The 17,961-nt window shown below is 45.9% G+C and overlaps 1 protein-coding gene across 4 annotated transcripts in view; it reads left to right on the forward strand.

Moving 5' to 3' along the window:
- The window catches only part of LOC119382435 (pleiotropic regulator 1), a 115,662-nt gene that overhangs the window by 46,804 nt on the left and 50,897 nt on the right, over window positions 1–17,961 (forward strand). For all 4 annotated transcript variants that reach the window (XM_037650137.2, XM_049412204.1, XM_037650135.2 and 1 more), the window contains 4 exons: window positions 646–738; window positions 1,985–2,134; window positions 3,420–3,521; window positions 11,925–12,136. In XM_037650137.2, coding sequence (XP_037506065.1) covers window positions 646–738; window positions 1,985–2,134; window positions 3,420–3,521; window positions 11,925–12,136 — 557 coding nt within the window. The remainder of the gene's footprint in view (window positions 1–645; window positions 739–1,984; window positions 2,135–3,419; window positions 3,522–11,924; window positions 12,137–17,961) is intronic.

The following is a 17,961-nucleotide window of genomic DNA, read 5'->3' on the forward strand; positions in this document are numbered from 1 at the left end:
ATCAGGACTCATGGTCGCCTGCGGGCTAGGAGCCTTACAGGTCGTGTGTTGAGGTCAAAATCAAAAGATGTGTTTTAGAACGCAAGCTGTATGACATAAACCTCTGAAAAACTTGCAAGAGTATCTCATGCACCCATGAAGCTCTCTTGCATTGCATTGCATTGTTGTATAGCTCCTTTCAAACTTGAACACAAAATGTATCGGAGGGCATCTTGCAAGTAAGGAATTAGGAGTGTTCTGCTCAGGTGCATTTTCAAAGTCTGGTTCAGAGTCGCACGTGGCATTGTGCGGTAATTCCTTTGCTTTATTTCATGCTTTGTTGTTAATGTTGAGCCACCGTGACTTGTATAATGTGGCATGGTTGATTCCATCAAAGGCCATGAACACCCCTTTGACAGGCTTTGGGTGATGCCTCAGCTGGTCAGTATTATTGTGAAGTGACTCCTTATAGCCCAATGTATTGGTACCCACAGCTCAATGTTTTTAACATGAGCTGTTGAGCGTGGCTGTCATTGCATTCTTGAGGCAAGTAATGCACGAAATGTAGCTAGAAGAGCAGAGGAAGTTTGCCCATATCACCCTACTTTCTTCAGGTAGGCTGTACAAGAGTCTTGTCCTAAACTTGTCTTTCATGATTTTATGCAGGTGATCAGTGGGCACACTGGCTGGGTTCGCTGCCTTGCAGTGGAGCCTGGAAACCAATGGTTCTGCACAGGATCAAATGACAGGATTATTAAGGTGAGTGTACGGAAGATGACACAAACATTAGCAGGCAATACAATACGTTGGGCGAGTTGGCTTTAAGCTTCCATAATCACAGCATGTAAGATGGTATAGAGCACAAGACATGCAGAGCGCAGTGCTCTCTGCGTCTTGTGTGCCCGCTTCTCTGTGCCGTCTTAGACGCTGTCATTACAGAAATGAATACAGTTGAACCCACTTATAACGATCTCTTGGTTAAACGGGCATATTTCACTGTACTTAAGATCTTCTTATGCTACCCATTGAAACTACGTTCACATATAGGGAACATTTTTATAAACCTCATGTTTTACAATGAACATTTCAGACATGATTGCACTAAAAATATGACGCATATGAAGCAAAAAAGAAGAACAAAAATCAGAACAGGCTTTCTAAAGCATGAGAGGCTTGTGGTTGCGCTTGCACTGCTCCAGTTTAGTCGCGACAAAGATATCCTAGACAGGTGAGCACCGCATGCAGATTTCAGACAGTGCAAGAGAGATGCTCTTTTTCCAGACATTTCTACGGGGGCTGAAGGTCAGTGAGGAAAAAATAATAAGAGTTTGCTAATTTGCACACGTTTTGAAAGGCGAGTACATATACAATGAACTAATGATGTAACGACCACTTTTCACAACACTTTCAAGTTTGTCATAAGTGGGTTCGACTATAGTAGCCAAGACTGGCCAAGTTGGTGGTAAGGTTGTGTTTGACAAGCAGCAGCGCTAGCATAAACAGCCCTGAAGAAAAAAATAATCATGTCCCTGTGATCCTCCTTTCTTTGGCCTTGTTTGTGCTCGTGCTCCTGTTTTCCAAAGGTGTTCAAGCTGCTGCACTCAGGCAGTATTAGAACCTGCTTGTACTTTAGGATAGTGTCATAGTGACCCACAGAGCCACTAGATACTAATGGTTACGGAGACTTTAGACGCCTGCGGAATTGTTTGTCTCTCTTTTCTTGTGCAAATTACATGTGCCACATTACAACGTTGTTGCCATCTGCAATTTTAGTGGCACTCTGAAAACCAAGTTTGCTTTCCGGTGATGTTTGGGCACTCACTTGAGGAATAGCTGCACCTGGTGTACACACATATCAAGTATGCAGGGCTTTTGTAAGGAAGCGTCGTCTCTGTTCTTCAAGTAATTTAGGAGGTTGTCCGATGAGGGCCCTTCTGCATTTCACATGTGAGGAAATTGGAGAGCAAAAGCGTTCAGTTCACATCAGGACCTGCTGTGTGCGTAGATTTGGGACCTGGCCACAGGGCAGTTGAAGCTGTCCCTGACTGGACACATCAGTGGCGTGCGAGGCCTGGCTGTGAGCCCACGCCAGCCGTACCTCTTCTCCTGCGGCGAGGACAAGCAGGTCAAGTGCTGGGACCTTGAGTACAACAAGGCAAGTGCAGCTACATTTGTGCATGGGGCAAAGGGTACCGAGAGATTCACGAACTTGTTAAAGGGGTACTGACACGAATATTTTCAGTTGTTGTTTTTTTGCGTCAAATGAAAGGTCAAGCCCTCAAGAGCCTAGAAAATGTAGTGCTAAGCGCGAGTGCGCCCTGAAAGAGTAATTACAGTATGTTTTTAAAAGCTAGTTTCGGTTCCTACTGTACCCTGACGTCACAACACGGTATGAGCTTCTCGTCACGTGCTCGCACAATATACAGTAGACTCTCGTTAAACGGAACCTAAAGGGACCAGGAAAATGTATTCCATTTAACAGGAGTTCTGTTTACTGAGAGATGAACAGGGGTGCAGAATTCATGTACGAAACCAATCATATCAGATTCAGTTGTTCCATTTAAGCAGCAGTTCCGTTTAACAGATTTCCGTTTACTGAGAGTCTACTGTAAAGTGACGTTTCCACGGCCGCTCGCACCGTGGTGACGCACAAGCGGCCATTTTGGAAGTTTTGATGACGCACAAGCGGCCATCTTGGAAGTTTTGGTACCTAACGTCATCACAACTGGCCATACAGCTGCGTGAAGTCACCGAAATTTGTACTGTAGCTTGACGTCAAACTAGTGTCGATGTCAGTAGGTGCGTCAAGGAAAAATTGACTTTAATATCAAATTAAGATACAGTATAGACCGCTTATAACGTAAGTCGCCGGAGTCGCGAATATCCGCACTATAAACGGTACCGCACTATAACCAAAACAACCTTCAAAGGCTGCACTTGCGCAAAACGTGTTGAGCATGTAGCCTCGCGTGTCTGATAATTGACATATGCAATTTGGGGCGCTTACAACCACTTAAATCTCCGAATGTTGAAAAATTAACCGCCGAAGACCCGCATTGCCAACGAAATGAACACGGGGGAAAAAAGCAAACAAAACAAAGTGCCATCGCGAAAATTCGCCGACTACGTTTCAGGCCACCTCGAGGTATGCGCATTACACAGAAACCATGTCGAATCGCGACCGTATGCGCCATATTTTTACCGCGACGTGTTCGTTGTAAAAGTAGGAGGCTTTGAAAAATGTTCGCTATATGTGGACGCAGCTTCAATGGTTAGCATTGGAAAATCGTAAGTGCACCCAAATGTGGTCGTTATAACCGATAGATCGTTATACGTGGGATTGTTATAAGTGGGTTCGACTGTACCTGTTTGTTCAATGTCATGAGGCATTTCACTTCTCTTTCGAAATAAAGCCGACTTCGAGCTGACCTTGTGTGCAGGTGATACGCCACTACCACGGCCACCTGAGCGGTGTCTATGCACTCTCTCTACATCCTACCATTGACATCCTGGTCACGGGGGGCCGGGATGCGACAACAAGGGTAACCACTCTTTTCTCCTCTCCATCCTCCAGCGGAAAACAGCTTGCACAAGCACTCCAAATCTTGCAATCTTATTGCTGCCATGGTTAACTGTGCTATAATTTTTTCAGCAAAAGCTTACAGTAAAATTTTAAGGGACCCCCAGGGATGCAACAGCTGCGCCAATTGCGCCAATTTGATACAATTCCTTATTTTTGCGCCAAGCTGAGCCAAAACCGTGATATTTGTTGAAATTGCGCCACGCTGCGCCAAAATGCCCGACCAACTTCAAAATTTTCTCAGTTGGGCAAATTTTAGCGAGAAATGGAGGCTGCGTTGGTCATCTGCAGTGTGGGCATCATCATCCAATGCAGGCGCGCTGACCCTACCCCCCCCCCCCTCTCCGCGAAATAAAAGAAAAAAATCATAGTTTCACTGCAAGGACGAAGTAAAAATGCGATAGCAACAAATTGTAATGTTATACGAAGTGAGGCTGGCAGCAAATTCTTTTGTATCCGATCTCTCGTAACTCTACAAAACGTTGGTGTAAGAGAATACGGCTGCTCCAGCGAAAGATGCACTTTCTGCAAATTGTCTTCGCATTGAGAGCACAGCACGTAGCAGGATATACGAGCCGTCCGCTGATTGCTGCTGAGATAGCGCGCGCGCCTAGCGATCGCGACCGCGCCCTTAGAATCAAAGTTCAAATTTGCTGCTCGAGCGATGGCAGCACCCCCCCCCCTCGTGTCTTTTCATACTCGTTCAAGACGGGCAGGGCGTTATTTCTCTGCTTCGATGGCAGGCCTCCCGAGCAGAGTGGTGTTACCGCGTGCGCCCTTCCGAGCAACGGAGGTGGGCTGGCTCCTTTGATCTCTGCTTCAGCCGCGTTCGTCGCCCCCGCTCTCGCGTGCATCGTATGTTCTACTGCACCCGCGGTAGAAGATACGATGCGCGGGGTGATGTTATCAATTTGGACTATATACGGGACATGACGGCGAAAACCCGTCGAGAATGTCCATATAATTATATTGCAATAAAAAAGACAGTGGTTCTCGAATTCCCTAATGCTTGTTTTATTGCGGGGATACGCTTCTTAAGCCACTTTTGCCCCAGTACATTGGTGTCCTGCGGAAGAGCGTACTTAGATTTAGAAGGGGCTATTAGTACTAGCTGTCAGGGACACAGCACATTTTGTTCCTTAATTACTCATTCATGCACGTGCCATGTAATTGTTAACTAGTATGATCGCTGACTTCTAAAAAATTATTGGCAATCATTTGTAGCTGCTATGTATGGCATTTCTGCGGCCTTGAGACACAATAGACAAAAGCGTACGCCAGTTTTCTTTTTTCGCCACCCCCACTTGCTCCTGCTTTACAAATCTCCCGAATTTTGAGGTTGCTAGGTTTGCAGGTTCACATTAGCATTTGCAGTGCCTGTCGAAATATTTGACAGGCCCTGCAAATGCCAAGGTGGACTTGATTGTTCTCACTGTGGGGTGGCTCAACACACTGCTTTTATTGAAATAGCAGTGTTCACGTGCACTGTGCACGAGTTAGGTGATGTTGAATGGTTTTTACGTATTTTTTATTTTCTAAAAGTAAGCCTTCTTTGTTATACTGCGCCAAATTTGGGATTTCGTGCTAAAAACATCAGGTTTCTTTTTAGTGACCTGCTCGAAATTTGGATTTTGGTGCTCTAAAAGCAACATTTTGCTGCTCCAAAAATTGCTCCAAATCCTGTTTCGGCTGTTGCACCCCTGGACCCCTAAAAATTGCTAGTTATTTTAGAGAATTGTTACAGATAAAAATTTATAATTTGTATTAAAGGGGCCCTGCAACACTTCTCTAAGTAGCCATCGAATGGCTTCATTAAAGCAATTTATTGCCTCATGAATTGACCGCCAGCAAAGTATTTGGAATCCGTAAAGTACTAGTGGAGTTATGCAGATAGTATGTCATGCACTGTAATTGCTTTCTCACTGAGCGCACTGGAAGCTAAGCAGGGAGGGATGCCATGGGTCACGTCACGTGCGACTCATGACCTTGAGCACTTTTTCTTTTCTTCGAACGTGCGGCTTACGCGTGCATGGGCACATGGCGGCTTCACGCGGCGGTCGCGGTAACTGTGCAGTTCACGATGCTCAGACCAGCCAATAGACGTGAAATTGGGTATATGGCATCATTTGTAGAAAGAAGAGGGAATGATTTCTAAGTGACTTTGAGAATGGTAAATTCCAGGCTGCGTGCTGTGTTTGGCTTGCGTGTTCTCAGGAGCCTCGACTACCGATCGGCAGCGTTTTTTGAGCATGCTGAAAAAGTGTTGCAGGGCCCCTTTAAAAATCGTAATTGCAACAAAAAGGGTTGCATACCTTTGCTGAGAACACGTTTGCAAACACATTAATCTCTAACAAGTGTGCAAAGAAAATTTTTCGATTCCAGTCCACAGTCGTATCGTAAGCTGGAGTCTGAGAGCATGTTGTAAACTCTCCTGCTGCAAACATACTGTCTGCTATGTGAGGCATTATGCACCTAAATAGCTACCCACTTGTAACATGTGAGCAGCTTTAAACTAGCTACTCGTTATGCACTTCTCATGGTATAACACCTGGCATGATTCTACGCTTCTACCACGCTACCAGCATGACTCCTCGCTTGACTTGGCACCTGAATAGGGTCTTTTTTCGAAGCAGCTTCAAGCACTGGCGTGGCTCTGTGCTAGAATCGTACCCTGGATTTCTTTCTCATTATACATGATAGCTGCGATGGACTGTGGTGGATGACATCACCACTAGAGTCGGCTGTTGTAGTGAGCTCATAACAGCTTATGCTGTAAGAAAAGTGTAGTTGAACCCCTTTACAAGAGGCACTGATATATAACAGACAATTGGGTATAGGAGACACCTGTGTGCCTGCATAGAAATACACAACTGAATAATTGGACAATTAGACCAGGGAAAGCATAGGTTATGTCAATTGTGGTCTTTAGAGGGACACTAAAGGCAAATAATAGTTTATGTCAGAGTGAAAGCTCAATGTATGACGTCTAAAACGGCAATATGATCAACAGCAGTGCCCTACTTACCGATAAATTAAGCTAAATGTATCACACGATGAGCGCCACGAGCGGGACATTTTGAAATGATCCCGATGACTTGAGAGAGTCCGACTACAATTAATCACTTGTAATTAAACTAGCTGCAATAAAAAAAGAACCTTCCGTGCATCAAGAGATGTAATAAAATGCTGCTTGTTCGGTTCTGTTTGATTCATGGAAAAAAACCCCTCTTTGGCGTTGCCATGGGGAACGGCGCGCGTGGTTCAAAGGTTCCGTTTTCGCCGAACTGCACTTCGCCCGGCACCCTGCTTCGCTCATGCGGTCGCGTCTCAACGGTAGTTTCGGTATCGCGTACTGCCGCGTGTGTTTTGTGTGCTCAAGAAAGTTCGACGAAATGCCGCATGCATGTGATGTTGCCGGATGGCCGAATGGTGCACGCCGTCGCGCAGTAAAGGTGGGCAACGTTGGGCACGGCAACAGTGACATGAGAAACACCGCTTTCAAGTGGGGGATTTGAAGTGCGTTAACGCAATGTGGACCACTGAAACGTGATTTTATTTCAAAATAAGCACTTCCTTGGCACAAAAGTAATACTACGAGGTTTCTGGACCGCTATTTCAACAATCAACGTCGACTTAAGGTAGCGGTCCCACTCCAGTGGCAAGCGCTCGACATTTTGGTCATTGTTTACTGGCGCACTGTGCTTGCTCTGCTCAATCGATGACCATGAGTTGTATTGCATTAGAAAGTTTACGTTCTCCGCTTTCTAATGACAGCTAGTATTGTCTCCTAATCTGGAGTGTTATTTCATGGCAATGAAAACAGTGTGAGCAAAAAACAGCGTTTTTGCTGTACAAGCCTCTGTTGTACTGCCAGTGCGACAAAACTGTTCAACATAACGAAATGAAATTTGCTGAGCCTTTTAAAGAAGCGTTATGCAAGGTTTCTATGAAGAGATATTGCCAGTAAAGCAATTAGAAATTGATGCAGGCTCCCATAAAAATAGTCAAAACAGTGAAGGTTTGTGAGTAAATAACTTTTTTTATGTTCTGTGTAGAACAACAATATTGAATGGGTTTCCAGGCTACAATGTACTTTATGTCTACGTGAAGTTGTTTTGTGTTCTGATGAACAGTTCATGAATTATTACTACGTCATTTCGGCAATTTTTGGCTCCACTTGGTCAGGCATTACCGACGAAGGGACAAAACTGTCCAAGCTGAAACTCTGAAATCTTCAATATTCAAGGAGCAAGCCTTTCTCTAGGTTTCTATGAAGAGAAAATTGTCGTAGATTAATCAGAAAATTTGTAGGACAGCAGTGAATTTAGCTCATTTTTCTGCTTGCCGGGTTCGTGCAAATTTACTTTTTTTTTTCTTTTACAGGCTAATTCACAACAAGTATTGCACATTAGCAGGACCATGTAGTGTCTTGTAATTACCACTACTCACTAACTTTATGAAGCAGTGCTTGAAACAAAAGATTTTCAAGAAATAATAAATCTTGCAAATATTTTTTGGTAGTGGCGCCATCTGTGAAAACAAATCAAGTTGTTTCACATCAGTTCCGACGTTCGTCAAAAGTGGCGCTTCTAAACATTACTAAGCCACCAAAACACGGATGGGTTATTTCTCCAGACTTCAGTGTTTGGCCCAGTAGCTAAATCTAGTCGCCACGTCTTCAATGCACAATCTAACCCCATGGGGTTGCTGAAGAAAAAAAAGCAGAAAGAAAGAGAGGGAGAGAAAGAAAGAAAGAAGGGTAGAAAGCGGGTTGCACTGTACATCATGAATGCATAGCCAGCAGGTTAGGCTATTGTGCCGAGGATTCTAGGAATTGCTTGTTTGTGCGCTTTTGTACTCGGGTGACTGTAGAAGCGTTTTTGAAGTACCCAAAGAACTTGACCTTGCCTCCTCCTATTTTGGAGACTCGTAAGACATTACCTGGAAGCCTGCTTTCCCCTCACGGGGAGGTGATCAGTGTTTGGCAGTGTATGTGTGATCGACTATTTCACATGACGCCGGTTGAACTATAGGATAACAATGGACTTTTTTCGGGAGACTAGCCTGCACATGCGAAGTGGTGGTGACTTGACGCGCGCCATGTCTTTGGGGGGTCACAGGGCCAAACAGCTTCTATAAACGAAACATTACACAGGCTGGTGACAGGTGCGAACTGAGGGGCACCTGGCGTCGTTTGCAAATTATTCTGAAAAATGCCAGGCCCACAAAATTTTTTACTGGTGCATGGCGGATAACTTTGGAGGCCACGGACCCCCAGATTCAATTTCGGTGGCCTCCAATTGAGGCGCTGTTCAGACCTGAAAAAGGCCCATTACTTCCTCTAGACTAGCTAAGGCCCCTTCACTCCTCGGTGACATCACCACACTACGACAGGAGCCGAGGACGCGTTCTCAGAAATGTCCATTGCTACGCGCTCATTAGTGTACTCAACAGCGCGTTGCGAATCCATTTGTTCATGCTGTTCATATTTGAAGAAAAACAGCGCTCAAAAAGATGTAGCGCTGCACTCACAACTTTCACTTGTGAGTGCAGCACTGTGTGTGTTTCCCCTCTTTTTTGTCTACGTCTTTTTGAGCGCTGTTTTTCTTCAAATATGAACAAGCACCAAATTGCCCAACTAGCCATTTTGTTACGGTTCATGCTGCCTCCCATTTCCCGAGAGCACCGACAAAGCAACTCTGTCGTAGAGGGTGCTGCCCCTAGCACCCACTTTGCAAACACCTGTAAAACTTCTCCTTCCCTGACTGCTTTTCTTGCTCTAAGTGTGGTTCACCCCTCCAGCGAAGGTGCAGGATCAGCACCAAAGCTTCTCAAAAAGTACTTCAGGAATGTCACGCCTCATTGTAAGTTTCCTTTTCCACTGTGAGAAAGGGGAAAATGAAAGAAAGGAAAGGCAGGCGTTAATGGTGAATGGGAAAAACTTATGCGTCTGCTAGTCCGTGGTTGAGGCTTTCGTGTGGAAAACAAACTTGCTCGCATATGCGCAGCAACTATTTTGCAAGCTGTTAGTTAGCGAGCCATATTTTCCCGACTGCAGCGAAAAGTGCAGATGGCTGTGTGAGCTTTAGCGTTCCCAGCCGTGCGCATCAAAACAAACGTCATGCGTCCCGACGCCTAATGAAGTTTGGAAACACATGATTTTCAGTACGTCGTCTTCTCGATGAAAGATGTATTTGCGAGCGTAATAATTACACTCACATAACGGTAACACATCTGCTTTGCGAATGATCATTGTATCCTCGAAAATCATTGATGTGACTGCCATTTGCTTGTTGCAGTGCATGGCGACTGATCTAGCAGAGAGGTAGCAGGAATAAAGCTTAGACTGCGCGAAATAGTTAGACAACACGTGCACAATTTGTGCTATATGAACTAACAACCTCTAGCAAAACTAAATTTAGCAAATAACCCGTTTGCTCATGTAGATCATGTGATATCTTATTTTCTAGGCACCCTTCACTGACCAGAGCACGCGACGTAGCTCGTTTACCGTCTCAGTATCACCGGCATCGGCCGCCATAGACACGTCTTCGAAAAACTGAGCTAGTTTTCGGGTGTCGACTTTGGGCCTATACAGATAGGTTGGGTTTCGCCGAGAAAGAGCCCTTACGCATTTTATTATTCAATACTCCCAAAAGGACGCAATTCGCATCTGTGTTCCGACTTGTGCTCTTCGCTGCGGTGCTAGGAGGGCTCGTTTTATAGCTAAAAAATTGCCTCTCATACATTTCGCTAAAGCTGAGCAGTGCGTTTGTGTATATGTGTGTGAGTGCGCCCTCCAAGTATGTATGTCGCGTTGCTTGACCTCATCTTCCCCTCTCTTTCTGCTCGCCACGCTGGCACCACAACATGGCCGATGTCACCCTAATCCCCACTCATATTCTTGAAGATTTCAAATGGCTATGTAACAAAGAAAAGGAAAGCGGCATCCCATACATCTGTTTAGGGATGCATGAGGCTCTTAGTGTTTTAGCTGGCAAAAAGGCAAGGCTGCTTCGTCGTTCATGCATATAAATCACCATTTTTGGCTCACTGCAAGGCACAGAAAAGGGGCTTTGTGTAATGATAGCCAGGAAGTAGTGGAAAGGAGCTTTCTGGGTAGCTTTTGAATGTAGCGACATAAATATCAAGCGGGCCATGCGCGACGCCCGCACTACATTTACACTCGAACCAAAGCTGGTGACAGTGGAGAAATCTCTAATTACTATGCACGTGCACAAGGCCGGGGCTGTTCCACGCGATCCAACACTGCTGGTGTTCAGGGCCACTGACGAACTTTCTCGAGAAGTTACTGCACAAACGAGCGGTCTTCTACTCTTTTAGTAGAGAAGGAGAGAAAGAGTCGGTTCAGAAACCGAACCATTATTTCCAGCAACCCTTGTGGCAGCGTGGCTAGTGCCTAATCACTCTATTGTAATTTCTTATACGTTTCCAGGAGAGAGAGAAAGGCACCTCTTTTCTGTGCAGTTGCACGGGAGTACAAAGGCTCTCAGGGCCATGCTTTTTTTTTTTGGAGGGGGGGGGGGGGCTTCACACACATTTGAAACGTTTCATAGAGATTATGGAAGCAGCGGCGCCCCTGAAGAGAATGGATTAGTTGCAGCAGGGACAGGCTCGTCGCCTGCGACGGTGGAGAGCGCATTTTCCCCCACTTTTTTTCCAAGCGTGACTTAGTGGTGTCTTCTGGTGGCTCAAAATGAAACTGCACTGGAGTGGGACCGCCACCTTAATATTTGCCTTTAGTGTCCCTTTAACTGTAGTGCACTAATTGTGATGTAAATTGAAATGAATTGAAGTGGACAAAAAATCGCCCTTTCCGTTGCTGGGATCCCACTGATGGAAAGGGTGATTTTTGTTCTTTTCATACTTCGAGCACAGCCTTGAGACATGTAGTAGCCACAAGGACATGTGCACGAATGTGACGTGTTAATGCTTCTTGTCAAAGGAACAATATGACACATGTGTATATCCCATTTATAATAATGGCACATGCACACTCTGGGGCCAAGGATGGGCACATACCCAGTGGGCTATTCAGCAAGGTAGGCCATTAAAGCTGCTCTTTATGCTAACATTCAAGAATTAATAGTGCTGGTCCTTGAAACGCTACTGTGCAAATACACACAGATATCTTTCTCACTAGGGTTGTCCATAGGTGCATGGGCATTGTTCACTCAAAGTAATGAAACTAGATTTGCTTTCTGCCAGACTGAGTGCGTGTTTGGCTCTATGCTCTGTTCACCTCGTGAGGCCGTCATGTGCCTCACACAGTCACAAACAAAATTGTGCCAAGCATTGTTCAACCTTGAAAGAAAGTTCATTTGTCCCCTTAATGTGCTTGTAGGTGTGGGACATGCGAACCAAGGCAAACATCCACTCACTGGTCGGCCACACCAACACAGTAGCCAGCGTGCAGACGCAGTCATCCGAGCCGCAGGTGCTGACGGGAAGCCACGACTGCACCATCCGCCTCTGGGACTTGGTGGCCGGTCGCTCACGGGTCACTCTGACCCACCACAAGAAGAGTGTACGGGCGCTGGTTGTACACCCCAGGCTGTACGTGCTTTTCCCTTCTTACAAACAGCAAAAAATAGCCATTGATAGTGATATTTGTAGACAGTGACAACGTGCCCACGTGCCCTTGCCAATGTCCCTGGTGTAATGAGTAGAGGCCGGATTTTTAGGCACTAAAAAGCGCGTTTTAGGCACCAAAAATAGGCAGGCAAAACAGCATTTTAGGCCTCCGAAATCGTAAATATAGGCACAATAAATTTTTACATAAATTCAAATAACTTCAAACAAAGATGTGCCCGACCTGTATCTACGACAGGAAAGTCAGAAATGTTGTTGTTCATGATGGCACAAAGGCGCCAACGGTTCAACATAGCCATGTAATTGTCCCTTTTCCTGCATGGTTCGCAGAACACAGTCTCTCCTTTTATTTTCTGGCATGGTGAGTCAGGTTCCCACCACCGAATCAATACACTCCTAGGTCTCTTTTTTTTCGGCGTGGTTGGGAAAAGGCAGCACAGGAGCAGATCCCAGGCCACTAAAAGACCAGAAGGGAGGGATGCTTGGTATTGGCCAGGGCCAGCGCCTCCTCTATTTTTCAGTGCCTGGGCGAACGCTCTCCTCGGGCCGTCGAGCGTCCGCTCGCCGCTGCCGCGTGGTGGTGCTGTGCAAGTAGACTACGGGAAGCTGGCACTGAACGGCCGCGTGTACATCGAAGCTCACGAATTCGTGTATGCATCCGAGTTTAATTGCATTTGTGCCTCTTGCAGGCTTTCACAGGTACAGGGGGATGGAAAGAAACGCGAACATAGCGGCGCGCTGTTTTCATCACGCTCTAATCGTGGTGGCAATAAAAAGATGCTAGATGGTCTTTTATTGTGTCATGGATGACGTCGTGTTCTCATCAATCATCGAGGCTATAACCACTTGAAAATAGATGCGAAACAGCAAAGAATGCAGATGCCGCATGTTCGCGTGTCTTTCCATCCCCGCTGTAAGTATTCCGCAGGCATATTGTCAGGCCGTGCTGCCGGTTCGATACTTGCACTCGAGTTTGATAGTATTCGCATTTTGTTTTCTATTTCAGTCTATTGCAACTGCCCCAATGCCTTAGTATGCCATACTGTTGTGTTCCACTCTGCAAATGGAACTGAAAGAAATCACGATTGTCTTTTTTTTGCTTCCCTTTATTGATATGAAAAAAAATCTCACAGGGTCCCTTATGCATTCATGTAAGACGACTGAAAGGCGAAAGCCATCTTCTTTTCTTCTAGTCAATGTATTGAACATTTCCTGCCTCCCTCCGAGATATTTCTGCGCCTAAAGTGGTTTTCTTATAGCCTCAAGGATAGGAGGCAGTGCAAGCTTTCTGCACATCAGCGGAGGCATGCACTGCCTCCGTGATCGGCCCATTTTGACAGTAGATGTAGATGCAGCAATGTAGATGCCACATGTTCGTGTTTTTTTCCATCCCCACTGTACGCACTCCGCAGACAGTCTCTCAGGCCGTGCTGCCAATTCAGTACTTGCATTCGAGTTTGATAGCATTCACATTTTACTTTCTATTTCAGGCTACTGCAACCACGTCATTCGCATGCCTTATTATGTCATACTGCTGCGTTCCACTCTGCAGATGGAACGGAAAGAAGTCACAATTGCCTTTATTTATTTCCCTTTATTGATAGAGAAAAAAAAAATCTGCTCACAGGATCCGTTTGGAATTCACCTAAGAAGACTGAAAGGCGAAATTTCTTCCCAGTCAATGTATTGAACATCCCGTGCCTCCCTCCGAGATATTTCTGCATGAAACATGGTTTTTTTATAACCTCAAGGCAGTGGCATAGCCAGGGGGTGGCACACCGGGCCTGTGCCCCCCTGAAAAAAAAATTTCTGCCTACGCCCCTGCCTTAAGGATCAGAGGCGCTGCAAGTTTTCTGTACCTCACCTGGTTATACACTACCTCCGTGAACAGCCCATTTTGGCCAAGTGAAGATATAATACAGTCGAGTCCACTTATAACAATACCGGTTTTAACAATATATCGGATATAACAATGGACAGCCGCGGCACCGTCAGCTTTTCATTGTATTCTATGGCAAAATAAACCGCTTATAACAATGCTGTCATGATGCAATATCGGTTATAACTAGGGGTGTGCGAATATTCGAAATTTCGAATATTTTTCGAATAGTGTTTGCTATTCGATTCGATTCGCACTGAAATTTTACTATTCGAACTATTCGAACTTCCCAAAGACAAATGCAGTCAACGTCCGATTGGAAGTGGTCCCTAGATTTTCAATATGCTTCACCTCATCACACCCCCGTATTGCGGCAAAGCTGCCTTTCAAGCTCCGTTACGGTCGAACTTAGGCAAGAGACAGTCAACGTCCGATTGGAAGTGGTCTCTAGATTTTCAATATGCTTCACCTCCTCACACCCTCGTATTCGCGGCAAAGCTGCCTTTCAAGGTCCGTTACGGTCGAACTTAGCCAAGGGACAGTCAACGTCCGTTTGGAAGTGGTCCCTAGATTTTCAATATGCTTCACCTCATCACACCCCCGCATTGCGGCAAAGCTGCCTTTCAAGCTCCGCTACGGTCGCAAATGTATTAACTCAAGAAAACGCTGGTTCCAATATGGAGATGAAAGATATGGTAGAGTTGGGGGCTCAATTAATGCTGTTTTGGACCTGAAATTTGGGCAGGAAGTCCGAAAAATCGGACGCCGAAGCTTTTTAGCATCCAAAATTTCAGATGTTCTTATATATCGACACCTACGAGGCAGATTTGGAACTCCGGACTTGAAGGGAGCACACCCTTCTCTGCCACATCAATCGGGCTTCCACAGATGTTGAAAGAGGAGGAGAGGCTGAGGAAATGGCATCTTTGCCTATCACGTGTAAGTGTTGTCGGCAACACTTTGGTTGCACTAAATCATGTACATAAATGCAATTCGGCCTCTACATTGCCTCACTCTTGATAAGAAAGACAACTATGAGATATGACCCCACCAGCGTTTCATCAACCTAGCAAAAAGAAACACTTTCATGTTGCGATCTCACAAGAACATACTTAGGGATTCTCTGTAACTTTTTCTGTAATTTCACTTCGAATTATTCGAAAAATGTTTAAGAAATATTCGAAAATTATTCGAAATTATTCGATTCGATTCGCACTCAATCTTTATTATTCGAATTCGCTTCGCACCCAAAATTTTGCTATTCGCACAGCTCTAGTTATAACAATTAAATGTGGGCACTGGAACCAACCCTGAATGAAACAAAAATGCAAAAACGCTGCGACAATGCCAGCCCAAACCCCGCCTATTACGCAAAAGGGCATGAGAGCATACACGCGGCGGCCAGGCGATAGCGCACTTGGCCTCGCACGCGGCGAGTGCGCGCCGAAGAGGCTCGCGTGCCACCGCTTCGACTGCAGCGGTGGCATGCGACGTAAGCAGTCGAAGCTGACTGCTTACAGTTTTCTACCTGCTAAAAAGTGAAAAGAGTAAGCAACTTCCGCCTCATTAAGTGCTCTTGTTTATCATGTTCCCCTCATTAAATGCTCTTGTTTGTCACGTTTTCTTTGTTATTTTCGGCATAACCCGCTTATAACAATAATCGGTTATAACAATGATATTTTCATGGCACCTCAATATTGTTATAAGTGGACTCGACTGTATGACGACGTCACGTTATGTGACGTCACGACTATGTCACAAAATTTTATGATCTGTGACGTCATATGATGACGTCGTCACGTAATTATTTTTTTCATCACTCGTGCTGACGCCGCCGACGGTCAATTTTCGCGTTTGATGAGGCATCTAAGGCTTTCGCCTTAATACACTGTTCGGCTGTTGTTCCATGAAATTCTAGCTGCCGTTGGTGTTCGGTAGAGGTGGCTTGTAGTAATTAGGCGGGATAATTGGTCTCCTAATACATCTTCAACACTAGAATATGCAGCCGTCGTTTACGACGCGAAGATTTCATAGAATATAAGAAGCGGGGGCTTACGAAGGATGCAGTAGCGTCACTCTTTGCAGACTACTCTTCACGTTTGCAGCCCAAGGTAACAACTGAATCAAGCATGGCAAGTATCCCTAAACGTGACCGTGTTGCGTCCGAACAGTCAACGAATGCATGTGGTACCAGTAGCAATGCTGCCTCGCGATCGCCGCCATGTGCATGCAGCGCTGACATTAGGTCCCGAAGCTGAAGAATCGGAACCCATGGACACTACATGCGCTACCGGCGAAACAACCGACAGTCATTACGTACATTGTCACGGGAAGCAGCTTAGTGATATTTCATGCTATTTAGCGCATGAACTCATCGCTTGCGTATAGTGTGCTACACCAGTAGACGGTAGCACGCATCGGGGAACTTTAAGCGCCCAAGCTTTCAGTATTAGCTCTTGGCAAATGCTGCTTTCGAAAATCGACTTTCAGACAGTCAGTAACCGACTCTCAGTCAAGCGAACGTAACGGTGACAAAACAATTTTCCGCGCATCACTGGCATGCGCTCTCTGGAATCGGGCTAGCAGACGACGCGCAAGCGTCTCGATCAAATAGCCGCGAAAGACACATGCCTTCGAAATGGGCTGCTTGCCCAGAACGACAGTTGCTTCATGATTCCAGTTTACAAGTTTTCATTATACTTTAAACAACGCGAATACAGGCGAAAACTGAACCATATAGCAGCTTCAAATGCAGCCACGGCATTCGTTTCCGCGAGCGATGACGCGACGGCTGGTCTACTACGGTGGCGGCGCCCAGCGGCTAAAAGCTGCACTAACGATGATGGTCGGTTCCCATTGCGCTCCGCTCCTTCGCCCAGGCACAGAAAAATAGAGGAGGCGCTGCCAGGGCTAATCGCGTAGGGTCAACTTCTCTCCTGTTGGTGAACACCCCGAAGGGCCCCTCACCAGGTTTGAGCATTTCGAGCTGACAAGTGTAATGGATGCACTTGGCGCTCACAATCACGTCTGCCAAGGTTTGTGACGCTACGCGCTACGGAAAGACGTAAAATTTCTAACTGAACGCCGGTGCCCTTTTTCTCGTAGGCGCGTGCCCCCAGATGGAGGGGCTGACGCACAACAATGAGTGGTCCTGCATAGTTATTTGGGCACTTACGTCGCTCACCTACGTAGACATTGATGCTCTGACGTCGCTAACAATAGGACATGACGCTGCGAGAAGTATTGGAGACGACATGAGTAATTTGTTTAATCTATTGCTTGAATGAATGACCACCACCACTAGACCACCGTGGCAGGGCGAATGAAGGACCGAAAGCTGAGAGAAATAATAAAACACAGATACGGAATTTAACAGCGAAGCTGTGAATGCTAGCCGTAATGTGTGCGGCCTACCAGAAAACGGATATGTGCCTGTCAGAAAGCCACCATCAACGGGCCACAGAAATTGGGTAAATCCCACCACTGGTCAACTAAAGATGAAGAAGGCAACATTTAGCCCAACAAATGGCTGAGAAGCGATGGCGGCGAGCCGAAGACCCCGAGCACGTACAATACTGGGGAACGGGAAAGGAACCCGAAGCGATGGAAAGCCTACGTCAACGACGACGTGCCCGTAGATCGAGAGTTGCAAACGCTTAGTTTCAGCGCGAGGTTCTGTCTTGGGAGTTTGGACATCCGTGTCGTGTCTATGACAGTCTGGTTTAACTCGAACCTCTGTACGCTGAGGATCAATGTAGAAACAACCCAGCATCACCTAGCTAAACCTTGCAGCGACCTAGAAGCAACCTAGAAACAACCTGCATCACCTAGCTAAGGCCTAGAAACAACCCCCCCCCCCCCCCGAAAATTTTGAATTTTGCTCGCGTTTATGTACACGCACACATACAAA

The sequence above is a fragment of the Rhipicephalus sanguineus genome, chromosome 2 (assembly GCF_013339695.2).
Source record: "Rhipicephalus sanguineus isolate Rsan-2018 chromosome 2, BIME_Rsan_1.4, whole genome shotgun sequence".
Classification (NCBI taxonomy): Eukaryota; Metazoa; Arthropoda; class Arachnida; order Ixodida; family Ixodidae; genus Rhipicephalus; species Rhipicephalus sanguineus.